This window comes from Danio aesculapii, chromosome 7, assembly GCF_903798145.1.
Source record: "Danio aesculapii chromosome 7, fDanAes4.1, whole genome shotgun sequence".
Classification (NCBI taxonomy): domain Eukaryota; kingdom Metazoa; phylum Chordata; class Actinopteri; order Cypriniformes; family Danionidae; genus Danio; species Danio aesculapii.
The window spans coordinates 50090526-50116744 of NC_079441.1; the positions used below are offsets into that span (position 1 = coordinate 50090526).

At 37.3% G+C, this 26219-nt stretch overlaps 1 protein-coding gene across 8 annotated transcripts in view; it reads left to right on the top strand.

Annotated features, from left to right (window-relative positions):
* The window catches only part of tcf12 (transcription factor 12), a 196687-nt gene that overhangs the window by 62838 nt on the left and 107630 nt on the right, over positions 1 to 26219 (top strand). For all 8 annotated transcript variants that reach the window (XM_056462086.1, XM_056462087.1, XM_056462090.1 and 5 more), the window contains one exon: positions 11064 to 11163. In XM_056462086.1, coding sequence (XP_056318061.1) covers positions 11064 to 11163 — 100 coding nt within the window. The remainder of the gene's footprint in view (positions 1 to 11063; positions 11164 to 26219) is intronic.

Genomic DNA, 26219 nt, shown 5'->3' on the forward strand with positions numbered 1-26219 from the left:
GATATTACGCAGTGGATGCCCTTCCAGCTGCAACCCATCACTGGGAAACACCCATACACTCCCAATCACACACATACACTATGGACGATTTAGCCTACCCAATTCACCTATACCACATGTCTTTGGACTTATGGGGGAAACCGGAGCACCCGGAGGAAACCCATGCAAACACGGGGAGAACATGCAAACTCCACACAGAAATGCCAACTGACCCAGCTGTGAGGCAAATGTGCTACCCACTGCGCCACTGTGCATCTCTACAAACTTATTACAAAACATTTACAGATTCAGTAAATGGCAGTTTTTATATCTAATGACATGTCAATATTGAAAGGAATCCACTCATAACTAAGTTCTTGTGTTTCCTCCCCCATTTCCTCAGAGACACTTAGCAAAGAGCTTTTCTCAAATGTTTCTTTTTGACTGCTAAGAAGTATTACGAGCAGCTGTTCTGCTCGACGAACACAGCAAAGAAAATATCTTAGTTTTTTCCTCCAAAGCAAAAAAAAAGGAAATGTTATTGTTTTTTCCGCTTTGTTAGAAGAGACAGATGAAAGTGCACATGCAGCCTACTTGACGTTGTGATTATATTAGTTGCGTTCCTGACAAATAACAAATTGTATACGCTTCTTCCAGGCTTGCCGTGTTTGAATGAACACAGTTGGTGCAGGAAGCGTTGATGCATTTCAGACATACCATAAACCCAGATTGATTTTCATGCATGCAAATGAAATCCACCTCATCACAGAAAAAAGAAAGAAATCAGCAGTGGTTGTGATTTTATTTTACACTCAGACATATAGTACGGAGTGTTGAGGATCTCTCTCTTCCTATTTGTTTGTTTTGTCTTTTCCACGGTGGTGTGTTCAGGGTGCCCTGTATGAATTTCATTTCATGTCAATCTCCTGTCACTTCCTATCAGAAATCAGTCAAATGTCAGAGGCTCTCACACCACATTGTCTTGTTTATTTCCGATGCCCTTCCCCTCCGCACTTCTACAGGCGATGGCTATGCCGCCGGCCTGATTTGAATTATAAGACGGAGACGCATGCGATATCTTTGCTCTAGGTGAATGGAAATTAGTGCTTGTGACATTGCTGGGGATGGGATCAGCAGACAGCTGTTTGCACCTCCGTACAGTGCGTGCACACACACACACACACACACATTACTCACACATGTGCATCACATAAACACAATCAAAGTGTTTAACTTGACTGAAACTCTGTGTGTGTCTGAGCACTTGGGTTTCCTAAAAAATGGAATAAACATGCTAGTCATTTCTGAAACTTTTGACATGTAATTTATAATGATCGAATTCTTGAGAAAATAAATCAGCACTTATATGTGTGAATGACCATTTTTTACCATTTATATCTGGTGATGAGTCCAAAGAGGCTGGTAAAATCTTATCTAAACTGCAGTTTGATGCTGTTAAGATTGAGTTAGTTCAGTATTTTTATTATAAACTGTGCACTTAAATCAAGACTGATTTTCTGATTTTTTTTTTTTACCATTTCAACACCTATCAAAAAAGCAATATGTCATATTGTCGCAGTTTATTTTAAGTTACAATTTTTGTTGTTAACCAGTGATGGGAATAACGGCGCTATAAATAAACAGCGTTACTAAACAGCGATACTTTTTTCAGTAACGAGTAATACTGTTTTCTTCCTCTTACAATGACGTTTACATTACTGACAATAAAATGCATGTTGCTATATCTGAGAACACTGAAGCGGTTTTGATGTGAACAGCACAGTGTTCATTTTGACCGCAAATTTGGATTTAGTTTTAGTCTTAGTCTTTTGACAAAAATTCCATTTTAGTTTTAGTCATATTTAGTCTTCTGAATAATTTTGGTGTTGGACACAAAACCAACCAGTGATGATGATTGGTGTGTCTGTGAATGTGATGAACTGAGAACGTGATGGTTGGTTTAGATAGATAGAGTATATATCCATCGTTTGCCAATCAGAGGCAGAGTAGTGCGGGCACACGCAGTCAATCGCACACTCCAACGACCAGGAGTCAGAACGATAGCAAATCCAACAAGCTCAAAGGTAGCTTTTGCAAACTGTAAATATTTTACAACATTAAAATAGTGTGGATTAGTGTACAATGCTTTAAAGTCATTTGACAAATATACAAATGAAGTCAAAATTATTTGCCACCCTGAATTATTAGCCCCCTGTTAATTTTTTTCCCCAATTTCTGTTTAACGGAAGGAAGATTTTTTCGACATATTTCTAAACATAATAATTTTTGTAACTCATTTCTAATAACTGATTTATTTTATCTTTGCCATGATGACAGTAAATAATATTTGACTAGATATTTTTCAACACACTTCTATACAGCTTAAAGTGACATTTAAAGGCTTAAATAGGTTAATTAGGTTAACTAGGCAGGTTAGGGGAATTAGGCAAGTTATTGTATAACGATGGTTTGTTCTGTAGACTATCGAAAAAAAATTAGCTTAAAGGGGCTAATAATTTTGACCTAAAAATGGATTTAAAAAAAAAATTAAAAACTGCTTTTATTCTAGCCAAAATAAAACAAATAAGACTTTATCCAGGAGAAAAGATATTATCAGACATATTGTGAAAATTTCCTTGCTCTGTTAAACATCATTTGGGAAATAAGGGGGGCTAATAAATCTGACTTCAACTGTATATATTTTTAAAGTAACGCAATAGTTACTTTCCCTGGTAATTACTTACTTGTATAATTATGTAACTCAGTTACTAACTCAGTTACTATTTGTGAGAAGTAACTATAACTAATTACTCCTTTAAAGGAACGTGCTTAGATAAATTAATGTAACATTCGATTCAAATTCAGTTAATTTAAGTAAATATTGTTCTGTTAAAATAATAATTTTCAAAACTTTTTAATATTAAGAAATGTTGTTAAAATCAGCATATTTGACTGTTTTCTGGAGAATCATGTGACACTGAAGACTGGAGTAATGGCTGCTGATAATGTATTTTTCATATTAAGTTTTTACTGTACTTTTTAATCATATGACAGCAGCACTGTTAACCATAAAATAATTCATCCAAAAGAATTTTAAAATTGTACAGACCCAATCATTTGAGAGGTGGCACATGTAAGGGAAGGGATATGTTAAATCACTACATTATATAGTCGACATTCTAAACTGTTTAAGAACAGCCTTTGCAGGTTGATTTAATTTTCTTTTTACATGAGTTTGGATGTCAGCAGCACTCAGACCACCACTGTTGTTTTACTTGGAAATTTGTAAAAGATCTAAATGCGTAATGATTGTGTGCCGGGCAACGCAACAAGGAATTTTTGTTTAGTTACAGCCAAGGTCAAATGAAAGGAAGCACTGTAAAAAAAAATTATATTTTGCAATCACAGCCGCTCCTATACTGACAGGATTAGATTTCTCAGAGGACCTCAGAGTTAGACGAAAACCAGCAGGTAATTTGCTCCATCGTTTTTACAGAGTAAGAAAAACACAGACGTCTTCAATTCAGACACAATTAAAGTCACATAGTCTGTGTATGAAATGGTTATATCGTTTGAAGGCGGGAATACTCTTTGAAACATTTTACCCCGATTTTTAGCATGGATATTATTTATATTAGACTTAAAACAGCTCGTATGACTTGAAACATGGTTGATTTATTTTACTAAGTAAAATTAATATAAAACATATGTTATCATGACTTATTGCTTATGTATGTTTTTTATTCTGTTACCATTTTAAAATGTGAACACATTTACAAGTGTTAAACAGGGCTTGGAGACGTTGCCAAAAAATGTATTCTGAGACATTGAGAATCAACCATCGATTCCAAAGTTTGCAATTGGGTCCACAAAAGGAATTATTAGCTCTTTTCAGTTTCATTCATTCATTCAGTCATTCATTTTTCTTCGGTTTAGTCTCTATTTCTGGGGTCACCACAGCAGAATGAACCACCAACTATTCCAACATATTTTATGTTGCGGATGCCTTTGCAGCTGCAACGAAGTACTGGGAAACACCCACTCACACACTTATTTACACACACTCATACACTACGGCCAATTTAGTTTCCTTCAGTTCACCTATAGCGCATGTCTTTGGACTGTGGGGGAAACCAGAGCACCCAGAGGAAACCCACGCCAACACGGGAAGAACATGCAAACTCCACACCGAAACGTCACTTGGCCCAGCCATGACTCGAACCAGCCACCTTCTTGCTGTTGGGCGACAGCACTAACCACTGAGCCACCGTGTCACCCATTCTGTTAAGTTTTAAAGAACTAAATAATAATTCAACATACTTTTGCTAATCAAATTCATTCCCTTCAATGAATTGGTTCAAATAAATAAATCTGTGGTCCACTTACCTTTCCATACTTTAATTTCAAATAGCTAGTTATGGTATATCATGCTGAAATATGCCAATTATAGACTATGCAAATCTGTTCTGCTGATTATTACCTTTAAATTGTTTCTTAATGGTGTTTATCTAACTTTTTAACTTAATTCTGTCCTGATGCACACATTGATACTACACAGTATTTTTATTTAAGGCTTCATCATATTGAAAAAAAACTGACATTGCCATATATAGTTTTCCTGCTATATGAATATAATTTCACAATATGACTTAAGTAACTATTTGAAAAGAATTCATAATGTTAAATTGATTGGGATAATTTTATAGGGTTGTGTATCTGCATAAAATATACAATATGTTTTCGAAAATATACAAAATATAGTCTAATAGTATTGAGATACAGAAAATCAACAATCAGATGTAAAATAATATGTTCTGAACTGTAGTTCCAGGTTAATTATAATCCCAACTTGATTTATTAGATTCTGTGATGTGATTATTGCAAATTCGCACATTGCCATACTGATGCTGAAACAATATATTTTGCAGCCTCATTTTTGTTGTACATACCTCATAAACATTACAGCAGTACATGGTGAAACAGAATTATAGTTCACAACAAAGGATTTTAAGCTCCACTATGAATACATAAAAAGATAGCAAATGCATAAGGTGAAGGGATTTATCTAATTTTTGTTTTAAATAAAGTGATTTAGTAAAGAATAGTGCTAAAATCCTGCCATTGCTGTTACAAAAAGTCAAGAAACATCGGAATCACAGAATAACTGCAAATAGAGGACCTTAACCCAAAATCATAAGCAATAGACAAAACACACTTCATTTGAAAACATATTGTACTCACAGACATCTGCTTTTTGAAAGGGACACTATGTATGATATAACTGCAGGCTAACTGTTTATATACTGCTCACCCTATTCACAACTTCTTAACATTTCTGATTTTGACTGTACTGTAATAACGTGCATAAAGAGCTATACAAATACACTTGAATTGAATTGAATAAACTGCACTATTATAAACAGTGCATATATACTGTACAGTTTGCAGTTTCTAATTGACAGTTGTGCACATTAAGTTTAGACGCAATATGTTAGAGCAGCATGTATTGCTATAGAAGTTGTGTGCTTGATTGAGCTTTCTTTTAGCTCATTTACTATTGGCAGGGTTTTAGTCTAAAGAATCGTAACAGCAGTGAGGAATCGATTCTCGCAATCGAGTCCATCGATTCCAGAACTTTGAATCAGAATCAAAAATTTTGTAATCGAACAACTTTACTGTTAAAGCAGACTTCTTGATATTAATGGCATCGCAGCAGCGTCCATTGCTCACGGCCAATAACAAAGTTAGGAGGCCATTGTCTGAGGTTTGATCTTATCGTGAGAATCTTGCACACTCTTTTGTGGTTTCCCCTTAAAAAAAGCCACAAGAGCTTCAACAGAGCTGCAGCCGGTTTTCTGTGATGTACCCGCTAAAGATTTAATCAGCCTCTTCATCCATCACTTTACTTTTTCACAGCCTTGTTGCACTCAGATCTCCTATTAGATATCTAATAGAGGCTACGGCTTTTCTGTATTTTTCTGTTACCCACAAAGAACATGGAATCCTATCGACTAACATTACACTTGTTCTCTCGCACGGAAATTGTAAGGCATTTTAAGCAGGATTTTTTTTCCTTCAGAAGAGCGACTCTCTGGCTGTGTTCTCCCTCTCTGTACGCGTGTGATTAGTGGACTGTGAACAGACTGGAGCCCCAGCTAGCTGACCTTGGCCCACAGCCAGGCATCACATCCTGGGCAGCCGTGGCTTCAGGCCTCCCATCTGACAGCCCAAGCCGCATGCACCACCTCTGCCGTGCACCCCGCTGTCCCGCAGTGCCTCGCTCCCGTCCATCACGCCACTATCACCCGTCCCCAATGCCTTTAAATGGGACCAGGGTGTTCACCTGGGACGCCAAGGAGCATCTGAGAGATGTTTTCTGGAAGCGCAGTGCTGGTTTGCATGCTAAAGCAGCTGCTTGGATGGTATTTAGACTAGTCTAACCATTCACCGATGACAGCTAGAACATGCACAGCAAACCGTTCATTCAGAGATCATGAGGCAGCAGTGATTGATGATCTAATGGTCTCACAGATCTATTCATCTTCACATCCACTGTCCTTTTCTGACACTCCACCAGCTGTCACTGGGCAGCCTTAAAAGGCCAGGGAGAACAGTATAAATGATAAAGAGGTTAAAGGGGGAGTTCAACATTTAAAATGCTGTCATCATTTACTTTTGAACCTATAAGCCTATAAGTTTCAGCTTCCTCAGGAACAATTGCGGTTTGTTCTTTACACTTATATGTAACATGCTTAATGTGCTAATATATATAAATAAAAGCCTCAATTTGATCTGTTTACAATATAAAGCAAAGCAGTCTTGAATTTAGGACTGTGTGCTATGACAGTATAAATCATGTCAACAAGCAAACAAGTTTAAAATATTTGTGCTAATTGACACAATTAACATAGTTTTAGTTTTAGGCATGGAACAATAACCGTTTTCACTGTATACCACGGTCAAGGTTTTAAAAGCACCAAGATTTTCTGTTTTACAGTTCCTACGGTATGTGTAAGATTTTTTATTTACTTTTTTGTAGTTTTTTTAGGACAACAGTATCGCTAGCAGAAAAGTTCTCCAAAGATAAATTGTAAAAAAAAAATGTTTTTGAAACAAATGAAGACAGCAGAAATCAATAATTCATTTGTTATTTAGCCTGACATGTTTACTATTACAAAATATTATAAATGTTTCTCAAAATAAAATATTTTGTGTTCAAAGGAAAAAAGTTTTAGTTTTTTTAACCCAGATATTTAAAAACAATATATTTTAGAGCAGTAATCACAATACCGTGAAACCGTGATATTTTTATCCAAGGTTATCATACTATCTGAATCCTATACCAGTCCATGCCTAGTTTCAGTTCAATATCTTATTACATGTTAAAATTTAATCTCAGTATTGCGATAAATAACTACATTGCAATATATATCGATATCATTGTAATATTGTGAAAAACGATATTGGTCTGCTTGATTTGTATGGATACACTCTTTGGGCTCTATTTTAATGATCTAGGCACAAAGTCTAAAGCGCATGGCACAAAAGCATTAACGGCATGTGTGAATCCACTTTTGCTATTTTAAGGATGGAGAATACGCTTTGCGTGCCGGCGCATGGTCTAACAGTGTTGTGCCTTTCTCTTAATGAGTTATGGGTGTGTTTTGAGCACAATGTGCATTAAACCAACCAGTCTCATCTCGCGTTCCCATTAAGAGACAGTAGAATTGCGCCATTGAGCATTTGCTATTTAGATGATGGACTTTGTAACTTGAAAAACTGAACACCTTCACTAGCGAGACAAAAAAGTTAAACAGAGCATCTGCAGTGCAAGGATAAAGAATGAGCCTCCTCCATTCGACATGTTTACTTTTACTCTTTACTCCTTTACTTTCTTGGAGTAAGGAAACAGTGTTGTAGGCACTCTACTGAATACATCCATTAGCCTACATATTTTTGTTTGTTAAGCACAAAGATTTGTTTCCAAACTATTTCTGAATTCCGTTCTAATTTCCTGCAAACAAATAAATGAACAAAAATAACGAAGTGTGTGAAAAATATCCAAACACACTTTTTATTCTTATGCCCCATATGGTGAGGTAAACATCTCCAAAACCTGACAGATGGACAAATCTAAACTTTGTTTTATTAAAATAAATAGAAATATGCATATATTAAATGCTACTGCTAATAATAATAGCATTATATAAAAGCAAGCTGTCATGAATAAACTGAAAAAAACACCCCGAGGTGAAGAGGGCATGGAGGCAGTGGTTTTTATGTGTATGCAGAAAATAATAATTTTTGTAACATTTTTATCCTTTAATTCTTTTTTATTTGTAAAGATATTTGTGTATTGCTGTACATCCTGTGTGTATTACGCAATGTGTAATAGAGGTGTGAACCTACACTGGTCTCACGGTTCGGTTACGATTATCATGCCATCGATTCGGTTCAATTTGATATCTCAGTGCATCACGGTGCATTGACGATGCTTTCCATACACAATTTAATATTTTCTTCACATCACAACAATTCTTGTATTAAAATGTATAAATATATTTATATATTATTTGTAATACAATTTTGTCCTTTAATACAAACAGTCAGATATATAAACTGTACCTTTAAAACTCAAGTACATGCACAGAACAACATGAGCATTCATAGCACATAAACAAATGTAAATATCCTGCTCGCTTACTGAGTCTTGTGAGTTCGTTCTTACACCCATATGATTGGTCACGCGCTCAACAGAAAGGAGCTGTTCACCGACGATAAACACTGGTAAATGGCAGCGACGATCACAGCTGATCCATGATAGACGCAGTGTAGAAAACTCTGCATACACGCACTCGTGTCTGTATCCAGAAGTATTGCTATAACAGCCGAGAGGAGAGGAAAAGTCATGCCAGCAGGTCAAATGGGCCACAGTGAGAGAGTGAGAAAAGGAGTGCTTTTATTTTCTCAATCGCAGTGAAATAGGGGCTTCTGCTGTAAGTGTCCAGCAAACACACACGCAGTGAAATTGTGCAGGGTTTCTGCGTTTTTAAGTAGTTGGAGTGTTGTAAACAATCGTGTTCGCCTCCCTTGCCATAGTAAGCTACGGAGACATGGCGCATATGAGATAGATGACGTCAGTACACAATAACCGATTATGACTGAACCAATACCGAATTGTCCGCATCTGCATCGTGGTGCACCGAAGAAACAATTAATTTTATCACCCCTAATGTGTAAGCATTTTGGACTGTATAGGCACATAACTAACACTCTCCATGCCAGACTTTAGAGCAGCTTTTAGTTGGTCAATGGCGCTGTCTATTTCAGTTCTTCAAAATAGCAACAGGCCAACAATGCGCCTTAACACACCTCCTTTTTAGACCGGCAAACCCATGAGTCCACAAAGTGGCGCAAATGGATTTGCTTTTTAAACAATGTGCCACAAATTAGGTTTGCGCTGGTCTGAAAATAGCAACAAATCACGCCAAACACATCTTGCACCTTATTGCGCCGGGTGTATGAAAGGCCCCAAAGACTCTTAAATGTTTTGTGAAAATTGACATACACTCGATTTAGAATTCTCTCAGGTTTCATTTAAAATACCATCATTTGTGTTCCTAACATGTACAAAAGTCTTTTGTGTTGTGTATGTAACTGATGCCAGAATCAGTTTTGGGTGAACTATCCCTTTAATTGTATTTCTGCATGCATCTGTGAGCTATCCTTCAGTCAGAAAGCTTACTAAATCATGCTTACCAAATTGCTGGGGAGGACGGTGCAGTTCGGGGGCTTGTTTTCACTTGCCATCCCCCCTCCCACTGTGTCTCTTCAGGGGAGAAGCTATTAGTCAGGCAGTTCATAGCGTTATTAACACAAGCGGCAGGGACACGATAGGGAACCTCTCCATATCGATTCTGCCCTGCACAACACTCCACCGCCTTTTTGAAATTACTCAATTGCCATCCGTTCAGAAAACAGGAGTAGAAAAAGGAAGAAAAATGCAGATTTTAATTGTCCGGGATGTATATATTTTTGAAAGCAGAGAAGGAAAAGCCCACAGTAATGGACAGCCGGCAGCTGTAGGCCCCTCAGGAGAGAGTTAATATGGTTTGGGGGACACATTTGACTGTAGCGCCAGGCGGATTTTCACCGGCTCCAGGATTAACACAGCCACAGAGTATCCTTTATTGGGGGGGGGACTCCGAGTTTTAAAGGCCCACACTGTGACCGATATTTAGACCTAAGCCCCCCAAAGCTGATAACGGTCATGAAAGGGCAGACCTCAGCTGCCGAGAAGAGAGAACCCGACTTATTTATTCTACTTTTTAAGTACAAGCAGGCTTTCGGCATAAAGACGTGATCTGTGTCAAGCTCTAGCAAACACGTCACTTCATCAGTTTTATGCCATTTTGGATGCATCGTACCACCGTTTTGCATGCACAAATCCTCACTAGTGCTAGCAGTTTATTTTAACAGTGCACACAGCATGAAATTCTGATCATGAATGAAGAGATTGTCAAACAAAACCAAAACGTTGCCTAGTAACCGCATTTGCAATCATGCTAGAAACTTCAAGCTGCATTTCTTCTAAAGATGCTAATTGTGACTGATCTTAATAATAAGCTAAACACACTGTAAGCTATACTCCAATAGTTAGTATTGCTTAGAGATCTTAGGAAAGTAATGTCTGAATTACTATCGTTATATCCGATCCCAGTGTGCTAACATTAAAGGGAATGAGGCGAAAAAAAACATGTTAATGTGACGCGAATTTTGTTGATAAATGCAAATCGCTCATTTTCTGTTGTTGTTTGTGCCTCATTAACTTTATTACAATTACACAATCCCAGCACAAGCGCTGTCATCTCTTCGGGGCTTTTGTTTGCCCTTTTAATGAAATTCATCAAACACTTTGAAGAAAGTGATTTTTAATGAGGAGAGTAGAGAAGTATTGATCGTTTCAGGGGACAGTTGACCAGTCGTGCTCCCCTCTTTCCCCCCAGTAATTAGAAGAGTGTCATAGCACTCAATTAGCAGGTCCGGCTAATAATGTGTTTAATGCTGTGATCTCTTTCCCCCAGGGGTTTGGAGACTCTCATTATGCTGATCACTTGAGTGACAGTCGATTAGTGTCCCATGAAGGATTGTCCCCAACACCTTTCATGAGCTCCAGCATAATGGGTGAGTATCCAAGGTGATTCTGACCCTGTCTCTCTTTCACACCCGTCTTTCTGTCATCAATCCATTTAGCAAAGTGTGGACCGATCAGGCACTTCTTCTCTTAGAAGGCAGTCACCACAGGAAGTGATAGAATTAGGTGAGGGTGTGTGTGCACTGTATACATGCAGCATTTATTTAGACTGCATACATGGTTGTATACAGTATATGTAATATTAAAATATTTTATTATTTTTTAATTCCTTTGTTTCTAGTAAATACAGTGCATCCGGCAAGTATTCATAGTGCTTTACTTTTTCCACATTATTTTGTTACAGCCTGATTCCTAAATGGATTATATTCATTTATTTCCTGAAAATTTTACACACAATACCCCATAATGACAATGTGAAAAAAGATTTTTTGAAATTGTTGCAAACTTATTACAAATTAAAAAACCTGAAAAATCACATGTACATAAGTATTCACAGCTTTTGCTCAATACTTTGTTGATGCACCTTTGGCAGCAATTACAGCCTCAAGTCTTTTTGCATTTGATGCCACAAGCTTGGCACACCTGTTTTTGTGAATTTTTGCTCATTCCTCTTTGCTGTACCTCTCAAGCTCTATCAGGTTGAATGGGAAGCGACTGTGTACAGTTATTTTCAGATCTCTCCATAGATGTTTAATAGGATTTAGATCTGGGCTCTGGCTGGGCCACTCAAGGACATTCACTGAATTGTTGAGAAGCCACACCATTGATATTTTGGCAGTGTGCTTTGGGTCATTGTCCTGCTGGAAGATGAACCGTCACCCCAGTCTGAGGTCAAGAGCACTCTGAAGCAGGTTTTCATTCAGGATGTCTTTGTACATTGCTGTATTCTTCTTTCCCTCTATCCTGACTAGTCTTCCAGTTCCTGCTGCTGAAAACATCCCCACAGCATGATGCTGCCAGCACCATGCTTCACTGTAGGGATGGTATTAACCTGGTGAAAAGCAGTGCCTGGTTTTCTCTAAACGTAATGCCTGGCATTCACTCCAAAGAGTTAAATTTTAGTCTCATCAAATCAGAGAGTTTTGTTTCTTATGGTCTGAGAGTCCTTCAGATACCTTTTGGCAAATTCCAGGCGGGGAGCGGCTTCCGTCTGGCCACTCTACCATACAGGCCTGATTGGTGGAGTACTGCACAGATGATTGTCCTTCTGTAAGGTTCTCCTCTCTCCACAGAAGAACACTAGAGCTCAGACAGAGTGACCATTGGGTTATTGTATAGTCACCTCCCTGACTAGGGCCCTTCTCCCCCGATCACTCAGCTTAGATATCTGGCCAGCTCTAGGAAGAGTCCTGGTGGTTCTAAACATCTTCCACTTATGGATGATGGAAGCCATTGTGCTCATTGAAACTTTCAGAGTGGCAGAAAATTTTCTGTAACCTTCCCCAGCATTGTGCCTCGAGACAATCCTGTCTCTGAGGTCTACAGACAATTCCTTTGTCTTCATGCTTGGTTTGTGCTTTGACATGCACTGTCAACCCTGGGACCTTATATAGACAGGTGTATGCCTTTTCAAATCATGTCCAATCAACTGAATTTACCACAGGTGACTCCAATTAAGCTGCTGAATCATCTCAAGAATGATCAGTGGAAACAGAATGTATCTGAGCTCAATTTAGAGCATCACGGCAAAGGCTGTGAATACTTATGTACATGTGATTTGTCAGGTTTTTTATTTTTAATAATTTTTTTTACATTGTCATTATGGGGTATTGTGTGTAGAATTTTGAGGAATTAAATTAATTTGATCCATTTTGGAATAAGGCTGTAACATTAAAAATGTGGAAAAAGTGAGGTGTAATGAATACTTTATAATAGTAAAGCTGAAGTTTCAGCATCGTTACTTAAGTGTCTTCATTTTTTCAACATATGAAGATTTTAGATACAAAAACCTCTAAATGCCATCTGAAATTTCCTCCTAAAATGAGCATTTTTCTATGTTTATGTTCAGTTATTTCACTTCAGAGGCAATGGAAAAAAGTATTCGTCACTATAAAAGTACAATTTCAGAGACTACACACAAGAGTCAGAGAAAAATGCTCATTTTAGAAGAAAATATCTAACGGCATTTAGAGGTTTTTGCATCTAAACTTTTCATATGTTGACACATTTTTACTGTAATCACAATCTATTTAGTCTAATTTTTGCTGTATTAGTTTATTTAATATCAATTTAGTAAAGTACTACATATAAAAGTAATAATTTCCCAATTTTAAATGATTCCATGTAACTTCTGTAAATACATATTTAAATGTTTAGTATCATTATGTCAAAATAACAGTCCTGAGATGAGATGGACATGAAAGTCATGCTGTTCAGTGAGTGAGTCAGGATCAGTAACCACGGATTCACTGAAGAACTTGAAAGAATGATTCACACACATTTGTCACAGTATTTTTCATACATTTCTTAATTAGTCATTTGTTCGCGAATTGACTGTAACCAGTAATATTACATGAATCTAATTAATTAGCATTGTTATATGATCGTATATTATATATACACACATACGTAAGGCTTTTTTTCTTCTATCGCATCTGTCCCCAATTTCCGAGTCTTCCTGTGGTGTGACTGTCTTCAGGAGTTGACCCTCCCCCAGGGTGGAAGTCACACCATCAGTACAGTTTTCCATCACAAAAGACTGTCTTCTAGCAAGCAGAAAAGCCAGCGGCTTGTTCCAGTGGCACACTGCATTTTTCGCAGAGGAAAGTGAGAAAGGAAGGGAAGGAAGGGAGAGAGCGAAAGAGAGAGAAAAGGAGGGGTTTTATGGGTGGTAGTGAAACAAACAGATGGGCCAAAGATCATTTTACACACACACAAACCCCCTCAGCCACGGGCTCTCTCAAATCTCTCGTCCTTCCGATAGAGGTGTGCGAAACTCTACTAAACTCGCTCCACTTCCTCTTTTGCTTCCAAAAATGTTTCAGATAATTTTCCATCGGTATCAGTTTGTGAGTTTGTGCTTGTTTGGCCCCTTGTTTTGTTTGCTGACTCCACAGACACAAAGCATAATACACATTATTCAGCATCAAGATGACGTGCAGTGCAGATTCTGGAAATTGCACACGCTCATTTCTGTTGTGTAATTTTGGAACATGTTGATGTTGTGGATAATTTTATCATTGTGAAGCGAATGTTTTACAGCACGTATTACTGCTGCGTCTGCAACGAGTTACACCAATATTTCACAGCACCTTTTCCTTTTTAATCTCAAGGGTGTCAGACTTTTTCATGACAGTCAAGGATGGTATGCCTTATTTATTTTATAAATGTTCAACGGTTTAAGCACCTTTAGTGGGATGCTCTTAGATATTTATCGGGCTTAATGGCTCGATCGGGGTCACAATAGGCTAGTTATCCCTTCAGCGTGATTGATGGATGTTGTTAGATTTGAGGTCTCGGTGTCTGCCGCTATTGTGATGTGCACGCACATGACAGCTTTATGGGCTGCTGAACCCCGCTTCTTTGTAGCATCACTCTGGAGACCGGTTGCCATGTAAGGTGGCAAGTTTTACGGATGGGTGCTGCTGCACGAAGCCCACCGAAACGAAATGTTATCTCTCTGCCAATTGATCTGCGCTCATGTGCGTGCGGAGGTAGGGAGGATGTTTGGTTTTCCTCTGTCCTGTTGATGCAGCACTAATTATGCCTATAAGTAGCAAAATATGGAAATGATCTGGAACAATGATGTGTCAGGGAATTAGGCAATCTGATTGCACGGCTAAATTGCCTGCGCTATCTTGCTGGGATTGGACGAGACGACCGAGTCTTATCAAATTGAATTTCAGCAGTAATATCTGGGATTTACATGGAATTACCCATTCCGGAGCAACCTCATTAAATCATCTCTGAAAGGTTATTACTCACCAATGAAAAAGGCAGAGCTGGAATGTGAATGTAATACAATTAAGCATTACCATCACATAAATGGCATTTCTGAGGGAACCCTGGCCCTATGAGTTCCTCGTGGGTTTATGTGACCCATATTTTTGGTTTCCTGCATGTGCCGGTTAAAAACAGAGCCGTGGTAATCTAAGTGGATTATCTCAAGACAAATCCTCGCGGTCTGCAGTTTCTTGAAGGAAATAGCGATCGTAGGCTGCTGCTTGTTTGTTTACCTTTTCAGACTGCTCTCGCATGATAAAACCTTCTCGACACATGAAACAAAACATAGCTTCATTTCAACGATATAATCGTGTAACCTTGTTTGTGCCATTACTAAGATAGGCCTCCGATTTGCTTTTATAAACCATTATCCCATTAAGCGGTTTAATTTGAATGCTTCATTTAGTAGTCTTAAATATGCCTGTGGGGGCTGCATGCGTTGACCTGGTTCCACGCGCTCTCTAAGTGAAGTATGACATGTTGAGAGCAGCTTGGGGTTACCTGGGGTCAGCTATTGTGTATGATAATGAACTTGTTCAGTTTATAGAGCTAGGCAGATGGCTGGTAATGACTGTTTATTTGACATAACATTTTAATTAGAGTAACCGCTGCTTGTTCTGAATAATGGAGATCCATTTTAAAGGTCACACTCTGTTCTGCTGCGTTTGTAATGGATTTGAGCTCGTGTAGAACTATGGATTAGATGTTGGAAGCAGAGTTGGATGCGTGTCCGCCTTTTCTGTGCATTTCACTTTGAGCTTTGTGTTTGAATGGATAGTTCTTTCACTTTGTTGCATCATCTTCCTATATGGTGCATTTGGACTCTAGGGATGGGTGTGTGTGTGTGTGTGTGTGTGTGTGTGTTTTTGTGAATGTCTGTGTGTGTGCTTGAAGAAACTCATGGGAGTGTCAGTGTCAAGGTCAGAGGTCAGTTAGTCTGCGGCGCACGTGCCGGCGCCCTGGTCCAATCCTCTTACCCAGCATGCTCCTTGCTTCTCGGTCTGCACGTGGCACTCACACTGCGGCTAAAACCTTTCTGCGTTGTACACAATCCTCTGATGTGGCGGTGGATGTCATAGAGTAATGCATAATCGCACATTTAGTTTGATGTGATGCTAAGAATGTGACGTTATGAACATTTCTTATTATTACAGTGACAGTAATTATCACGGTTACCAATATTAACTTGGTTTTAAAAAAAATACCTGAAAATGTACAAAAATATATGTCTCACACACATATTTAGGCATGGGACGACAACAATATTCAAGGTGTACCATGGTTTTCTGCTTTATTGTTCCTATGGTATATAAAATGTTTTTTATTTACATTTTTTTTTAAACGTTTTTTTAGGACAACAATATCTCCAGCAGAAAAGATCCAAGATGCCGTTTTAAATTGTAATGAAATCTGTGCTTTAGAAACTAATGAAGACAGCAGAAGTCAATGATTGATTTGATTTATTTAACCTGACATGTTTACAGTTCCAAAATATTATAAATGTTTCTCAAAATAAAACATATTGGGCTCTATTTTAACAATGTAGGCGCAAAATCTAAAGTGCAGGCGCAAAAGCATTAAGGGCGTGTCCGAATACAATCCAACTTTGTACGTCCCCATCCACTACACAACTGTGCAGTGTTTGTTTCGCTCCATGGAAAAAACGGATTTAATTATTGCTCCACTGCAGGCCAACAAGCCTCTGTCATATAAGGGTTGCATTTTTTATAAACTTAATTTTACAAAATTATTATAGGCTATAGCCTACTTTAATTAAATATATATCCATATATAGCTAAATAAGTCTGTATAAAGGACTCTGTATACATACGCATTTGCATTGCAGCTTTTTGCAATTAACCAATCGTAATGTTACAGGGTTTACCATGAATTAATAATCAATTATGTTTTATTATGAAATAAAACTATTAATAAAAATATTATAAATGATAATAAAAATTGAAAACTATAATACTAACCATAAGAAATGACTGTGTTTTACCTTGAAACCATTTATCGTGACAACACCAATATAAATTCAGTTCTGCAAAGCATAAATTATTTGCGTTTCATTTTCAGAAGCCTAAGCATAATTTGTACCACTATTAAACCCTATAATAAATTTGCAATAGCATCGATCAGCCAACTGTAAAGCAAAGCCTGTGCGTGTGTCCACTTGTAATGTGAGGCTGGAGCGTGTTGCATAATGATGATTCTGTGTTGAAGTTTGAAGCAATATTTAATAAGGCTTAATGCAGCTTTAGATTAAGCAGAAATCTGCATGCACATAGAGAATCCTGCTTCTTCAGCGCAGCCAGTATTTACTGGTCAAACAGATTACCATCACAAAAGACAAATTAGTTTAGTATTTTGTTGACATTCCAAACTCTGTGGGTAACAGTTGGCACAGACAGAGCTGGCCTGGCTTTGACTTGATGAAACGCTCTACAACAAAACACGCTACATGAGTTTTAAATTGAAAGCTCACAGGGAGAAATGCAGCAATCAGTTGTACATGTGTTTTTATGTAAACTTCCTGAAATTTAAGGTGAAGCTTTGTTGCTCTTAAGCTCAGGGGAAGCTTGTGATTTGTGTTGGATGGGAATAATGCACATGCCTGGTCTCAGGAAGCTATGTTTCCTGGCAAAATGCTCCCCTCCTCTGGTCTGTAAGGTCACTCTCATTTCCAGTGAAGCTATCCCCCCCAAATGCATTGAGTTAAATGGTCATCAAACCAACTCTATGGAAGTCTGCAGAAGTAGAAAGCACATCAGAAAGTTACATTTAGATTTGTCACTTTTATCAAGGCACAAATTCACATTTTATCAGTTCTTGCTTTTCAAAAACTCAAACTCGTGACTATTTTGACTTATAATAAAGCTCTTCATCATCTTGAGTTCATGTGCATTTTACTTTAAAGTGATGAAGGTCATTTATTTTTAGAAAAAAAGGACAATTTTCACTTTAACCAAAACCATTGTCTAATTGGGGATGTAGGAATTCACTGTCATAAAAATGACATTTAAACTAGCAGACATTGACTGAAACCCACAGAGTCTTTAAAGTTGGCCTGAAATGGAAATACTTGTATTTAGGGCTACAGGATATTGGAAAAATCTGACATTGCAATATTTTGTTTCGCTGTGATATATATTACAAAAGGAATATAATATCACCAGATGATTTGAATAGCTCTATTTGGAAAGATTTCAATCATTTATATCAACAGGGATTGCTACATCTTTTTCTATGCAGTGCATCAGCATAAAATATAATAAATTACAAGCACATATAAACATGAAAGAGCAAAAATAAACAGTGCTTTGTGGTTTTCTGGGGAGTATAAAAGCAATCAAGTACAATGAAACCTAAAATGACATGGTCATCATTGTATAAATCATTTGTAAAAATAATGCTAGCTTTAACTTTTCATTTTTAATAGACAATCTAATTTTGTGATGTGGCTATTGCAGATACACACATTGCAGTTTCAATACTCAAACGATATATTGTTCAGCCCTGCTCGTAATTATTTTGAACCCTAACTATTTTGTACAGTAAATACATTTGAATGATTATTTCTGGACTACATACTTTTTTAATAAATATAATAACTAATAATAACTGTTGTTCTTTTGAAGCAAATCTTCTATCTAAAGGCATATATTGGATGTATCTAATCATTTAGGCCCTGTTTTCTTCTAGTGTTAAGCTGCGGTCACACTTGACTTTTCTTCCCATAGACTTCCATTCATACACACGCGAATGCATCAGACCGGAAACGCAGGGTCGTGCGTCAAGTTTCGTATGTTGCTGCGGTGCAAAGTTCAAGCTTGGTGAACTCTAACCTGCGAAATCGCATCACTTCACTGCGTGAGATCAATCGAGGATCAAAACATGACCTCTTTGGACAGAAATTAAAAACATTGAGCAATCGCTCACTTTATTAATTTCTAATCATCTTGTTTAATCCCGCCCCTTTTCGCAGCGCCGCACGACAGAATTTCGCACACACAAAGCCCAGTGTGACCGCAGCTTTGATTTGATCACAAGTTGTCAGCTGTCACACATTATTGTTTCCACCTGTTTCCAACTATCCATTAATAATTCACCCAAAACTGAAAACATCATTTACTCACCCTTCACTTTTCACAAACATGTTTGTGTTTTTGTATTAGTGTTTCCAAACCTCTATGAGTATATTTTGTCTTGTTGAACCTAATGGAAGAAATTTTGAGCAATGATTGCATCCTGTAACTGTTCACTTTTAGGATATTTGTTTTCTTCTATGGAAATTGATGCTTACAGGTTTCTAATATTCTTCAAAATATCTTATTTTGTGTTCAACAAGAAAAAAAAAAACCCTCATAAAGTTTTGGAAGCACTTGAGGCTGAGTAAAGAGTGAGTAAATTAACATATCTCTTTAACATGCATTCAGATATTCTCTTGTGACCCCTTGTGTTTGTATTTCACTTAGAGCCTTCAATGTTGTTTTCGCATCCCTTTTGTAATAACAATCCCATGTCACATAGCTTACGAGCAAGTGGGAAAGCAAGTAAATTAAAAAGGTGTGGATGACAACTACAATTGTGATCAGGATCTGCACTCAACAAAAGATTTTTGATGCTTGTTCAAACAACTTATTTAACAACTCTTGAGGTTTTTGGGACAATTTAATTTTTGTTTTATGTTCAGTTCACTTCAATTTGTTAAGTTAACTTAATCGATTTGTGTTGGGACAACATGAATTGCATGGGACCCAGCATTTTTGCAGTGTGTGGCTTGGTACAATGCAGTGAAGTATTAATACCTTGTTTTGGTGTGATTTCTCAACTCGTCCTGTTCAAACACGAGTTAGATCATTTGGCAGAAACTACATTTTTTTAGGGTCAGCTCAATGATAAATGAAAATGTACTCACTCTCATTTGGTTTTAAAAACTTTCTTAATTTCTTTATTCTGTTGAACACCTGAAAACATGTAACCATTGACCATTCCATAGTAGGAACAACTAATACTATGGAAGTAAATGGTTACAGGTTTCTTCAAAATATTTTCTTTTGTGTTCAACAGAAAAAAGAAAGTCAAACAGCTGAAGGGGAGTAAATGATGACCGCATTTTCATTTTCTGGTGAACTATTCCTTTAAGGTTATATGGATGTACCTGACCAATAGGTTGCACCGACTAATTGATTAGTTGACTTTAATGATCTGCCGTGATGCTTTTTGATTGACATCAACTAGTCATGCTGCACAGATCACGTGGTTTGATCTGAACTACATGACAGCTTTACACACGAAGGTGGTTCACCGTATGAAACTGCCCTTGCATGATTTAAAGTAATTTTTAAAATGTTATTTTTTTTCCAAAGATTCATATGAACTTTAAATCGATGGCAGTTAGGTCGCTCTATGCAAATACCCCAGAGCAGATGATAGCCAATCACGTTTACGCAACGTAGGAAACATTTGATTGGCTGTTGTTCTCTGCGAAGCGTAGATGCTGTGACATATTTTGTGAATGAGCTGTAAAGTGCACAGCTGCGGAGATGTGGCAAACTTCATAGCGTGTGTAAAGTTCATCCCCGATGAACGTGGTGAAGATGTGCAGAGAGCAGGCGTCTGATAACCACGATGAGCAGTAACCGAAAAAAACACAAGACTTGAGCAGGATTTTGAGCAGCTTTCTAGCGCGCACCATCATAGTGGTAAAATGTGCATCTGAGTAAGTCTCTGACAGCGTAATAACGCTTAACATTACAGCCTAGCCTTTGTCTTTCGGCCGTTATTTTGTCATGAATGAAGAATCTGTGTGCTGATGACATATGCATCACTTCCTCACTAAAATATGTCATTGCTACATTCTTACTAGAACCTGCAGTGATCAATAAGTTGACTGCATTTATTTAGCAGTAAAATTAGCCAGTGCTAATGTTCCATTAGTAATTAAATGAAAGTGTTGACAGTGCATACATTTTTTACTAAAATTAGTCATTGGTAATGTTGCATTGTTTTTGCAACGTGTTACACGCTGTCAAACAGCATGTGCATATATTACCTGCAAATAAATCACAAATTGTGGGATGTTTTTTTTAAGATTTATTTTTGGCCATTTTGCCTTTATTAGATTCATTTTGCCTTCATTAGATAGGATAGTATTGAGACAGGAAGCGAAGTTGGAGAGAGAGAGAGGGGTAGGGAAATGTCCTCGAGCTGGGATTCGAACTCGGGACGCCCTGACGTGCTACTGCACCACTAACCACTGGGCCATTGCACCGACAAATTGTGGGATGTTGCAAAACATTTGCATCATGTGATTTATTGATGACGTCACCAGCGAGTAGTCGACATTGACTCGACTTTCATAACATAAAAGTCGACTTTCAAAAATCTAGTCAGTCAACCCCTATTGACCACATTTACACTATGAAGACAATCTGATAGTAGAAGTAGTTAAAAGTGGACAAACTCAAAACACTTTAGAAATTCTTGTCTATACACCTGTATTTATCATTGGCCATGAAAAAGAATCCTAATGCCAAGTAAGAACAGGCCGTTAGTCAACTTAAACCCTGTCTTGTCTTTATAATCAAAAGTAAGCTCACACTTTCATCTGCATTCATTCAATCAATGTATGGCTAGTACTGGGCTATATGTCACAACACAGAAGAAATTTTGCTACTTCCATGATGTCAAACCTTTAAATCCCTTCAAATACAGTAAGTATAAATATGTAGAAAAACTGATCTGTGACCTTTATTGCTAAGCTACTTTTCATAATGACCTCCCTTTACCTCAACCAGTCAAGCGCCCTCCTGCTGTAATTACATTCATCTTTAGCATTTGTCTCCTTTTTGCTTTGATTTTTTCCTCTCATAAGGCCTCCTGGCTTTATTTCAAGATGACATTGATTGGATGTTTGACTTCACACACTCCGAGATGAAAGTTTGAGAAGAGAGAGAGAGAGCGAGATCAGGACACTGAAGTTACACTCTCATTGTGGAATTCTGGATTTCTGCTTTCAGTCACACTGATGGCTGAGCATCAAAGAGAAGACACAAGATATTACAAGGACATTTCCGGACTTCCTCGTATCAGAGAAATTCTCTTTTTGCCATTCCATTCCTCCGCAAGGCACTCATGAAAGATTTCAGCTGGTTTAGATTAGTTCGTTTTATTTAATTACCATAAGCGAGTGTATGTGTGTGTGTGTGAGCATGTGACTGTGTGCTTGTCACTCGCCAGCATTTCAGTCCATGTGTCTGTCTATATTTTTAACAATGCTGACTGGCCTGTGGATACACTCACGTTCCTGTGGCCTGCCGCACATCCTCTCTGTTCTATTGAATATAATCTGCTTATTATTAGCAGCATCAACGCTTGCGCGCACACACACATACACGCACACACTCTCAGCTCTGCGCACTACTGAAGTGATTCAGGGAGACTTGGCCTTCTGTACAATCTTTTTTTAGCTGTTTGTCAGAGCTGATCTCAGGAGACGCATCTAGAAATTGCACCCGTGGATAAAATCTATTAGTTGGCCTAATGTAAACCAGGAGCTTGTGTTCCTCACCTGGGACACTCAGAAGGTTCACCAGCGCTCCCTCAGGTCAAGTCTTTTTTTTTTTTGCTGTCTCTCCCCCAGAGAAGATGATTGTGGCTGCTCTGCCAACTGTAACCCGAGTGGTTCCTCTCACGAAAGCGATATAGAAGAAGAAATCAGTAGATATTGCTGAACTCTTGATGTTTTCTTGGTGAGAAAGCAAAGGTGAAAGGCTTCTTAAATTCTCACACCGTGCTTGCGATATATGTCATACAACAGTAACATGTACGTTTTTGTGTAAAAGAAATGTTTTGTTTTCAGTAGGGTTGGGTCGACAGACGATGCCATCATCCATCACCGATGGTTGATAGACATCACGATGCTGAATTGGCATCGCAATCCTACGCTCAGCCCCCATTGCAGCAGCAACCCGCTCGCGAAAAATACACACGGCCCCATTTACACTCATACGCCTTAGTTTTTAAATGGCATTTTATAATGAAAACGATCCACTTCCACACTGGCATTTCACTTAGCATTTCTGACCCCAGAGAGCAGTGCACGTCGGACAGTTTATCAAGGATGTACCACTGGATCGCATCTCACTATAGATCGCATCTCACTATTGTCCTGCAGAAAAAGTCCAACCCTAGTCTTCAGCAATAAAATTCAGTAGTCACATGCAAGAGAATCCGATTTCATTTTTTGAGAATCAGAATTGCATTTCATCTTACTTATCTGTGTATTATATTTTGATTTAGGAGGTTTTTTTTTATGTTTTTGGAAAAAAGTCTCGTAGTCACCAAGAACAAAACAGACTTATTGTCAAATGTCATATAAATATCCTTAAAAACAAACTGACCTCAGACTTTTGATTGGTGGTGTACAGTGCTCAGCATATATGAGCTCACCCCTTAAAAATCTCTCTTTGAAATGAACATTTTCTATAGGAGACTTTACAATATTATATTTGTGCATATACAGTCAGTACTGAAGCCAAATCTGGAGCTAATCTAACAAAATAACTATGTAATAAATAAATATGAAATAAAAATTATTAAAATTAAAAAGAGAAATTATCAAGCAAAATAGAAAAATATATAACATTTTGTTGAAATTGTGTAGTTTGTAATTTTTTGTGCAAAATTTCTCAATTTTTAAAAATGTATTATTTAATAAATATATACATTTAATACATCTTTTTTGGTCAGGGGCAATAGCCTAGTGGTTAGTGCGTCGACACAAAGCACTGTTTGTAAATCTCCACTGTCCTATCACAATAAAGGTGAAAACCCCTAAAAATAATTATATATACAAAAAATTTAACATCAGTTTTGTTCAAATGCACCAAAATATATTACCTATATTCACAGAGAGATGGATAAAAATAAATGTACATTGAGGTTATTTATTATTAATGGGATATAATACTCATTTATGCTGAGCACTGTATAAGTCAATGGTTCATGGATAAAGAAATCATTGAATATTGTCATAGTTCATCAGCCATGTCAGATAGTGTAGAAGACTCGAGATTTCAGACCTAGCTGTTATTTGGAACTTATTTTTTATGTATTAGCCTATGATTTTTCTGCATTACTAATCACTTAATAACACTCTTATGTAATATTTAACAAATTTGTGAACCCATATCCTATTTTACTTGTAGAAGATTAAAAAATGCTGACACCTACACTCTAAAAAATGCAGGGTTGTTAAAAAAAATTATGGGTATAATATGGACAAATCTGACCATTGGGTTAAAAAAGTGTTATTTAAATTTAACTGAAAGAATTAACCCAAACAACCAGAACAGCCTGACAACAGTTTCTTCCCTCGGGCAATCCATCTCATGAACACTTGATGATAGTATTTGTGAAACAAATATCACTGCTTCATATACACTTATTAATTTAACAACATATTTTACCTTCCAGTTTGCACATAACAGCTGCACATTGTATTTAGTAATATACCTGTACGTACACTTGTCAATTTTTATATTTGCATTCATTATTTATTTCTATTTTTAAATATATTTATTACCTGTTTTGTTTTTTGTTCGGTCTCAGTAACTCTGTTACACAGTAGAAGCTCTGCCATGAAAACAAATTCCTTGTATGGTGATCATACCTGTAACCTGGCAATAAAGCTCTTTCTGTTTCTGATTCTGATTGTGAGTATTTGGTTTGTTGATATCTGACCCAGTGTTGGGTTATGAGAACCCAATATTTTAGGGTGTAAATTAATTTGTAGACCACAGTCATTGATTTTAGTTTTTAGTTGTTTTTTTTTGTCAAAATGGTTATATTATCAGTTAATCAGTTGTGATCAGAATCACTGCGTTCCTGTTTGAAAAATTTTGAATGAGTTTCAATATAATCTCATTCTTTTAATGCAAAAGTTTGTGAAAACTGCAGTAAAACATTAAACTGGCCCAGTTCCATTATATTTACAGTTAAGGTCTTAAATTGAAAATGATTAGGCCTATTGTGAATGTTTTATTCTTTTTCAAATATTTTCGAAATGATATTTAATAGACCAAGGATATTTTCACAGTATTTGCTATAATGTTTCTTCTGGAGAAAGTCTTATTCATTTTAGTTTGGCTAAAAAAAAGCAGTTTTTTATAAAAAATTATAATTTTGAGGTCAATAGTATTAGCCCCTTCAGGAGATTTTTGAATTTTCTACAGAACAAACCAGTATTATCCAATGACATGACTAATTTCCCTAATTTGCTATCAAAATAAATTAGTTAGGTCTTTAAATTGCACTTTAAGCTGAATACTAGTATCTTGCAGAATATGTAGAAAAATAATATGCAGTCATCATGACAAAGACAAAAGAAACTGGTTATTAAAGGTTTTTTGCTTAAAAATGTGTTTAAAATCATCTCTCCATTAAATAACGCTCTATTAAACTAGAATTAAAATGTCACAGTCAGGCTAATAATTTTGACCTCAATGATATATTCATATACAGCACTATATACTGCAGTTTTGTCTGCATGCTTGGAGTAGTGCATTGTTTTTGAGTGCCACACAGGTGGTTTGCAGTCATTTAATCACTCTCAGCGCTCTTACGCCATGTGCAAAATAATTGCGGAACGGCACACTAATTTCTGAAATTTGCATCCCAACTTTTTGCCTGCAGTGCGTTTGGTGTTAGTGTGGCGCTCCTGCGCATGCCGCGCCGTTAAATGAATTCTCCATGCATAAGAGAATTGTTCTCATCTGTTTCTCATCTCCTTTGATGAAACCTAATGGCTTTCCAGGAAATGAAATTATGCAGTCATTTAGTGACAATGCAAAGTGTGCAGAGCATTTTGTACCCGGGGTATGTGTGTGTGTTTCTGTGTGCACAAGATGAGCAGCAGAGATGCCAAGATGCATCTCGCAATTCTTTTGTTCAGCCGAGGGAAAGAAAAAAAAAGATTTGTGTCCCAGTGCTCGGCTTATCTGTACGTATCGCGTACTGCTTGTGATTTATTTATTTATTTGCTTTTTAATTATTCCTTAAGGCAAGGAGCTGTACGCTGTGTTCTGGCTGCGTGGTGTGTAGCGGTGGAGGCAGGTGTGCGTGTATGCGTGTATGT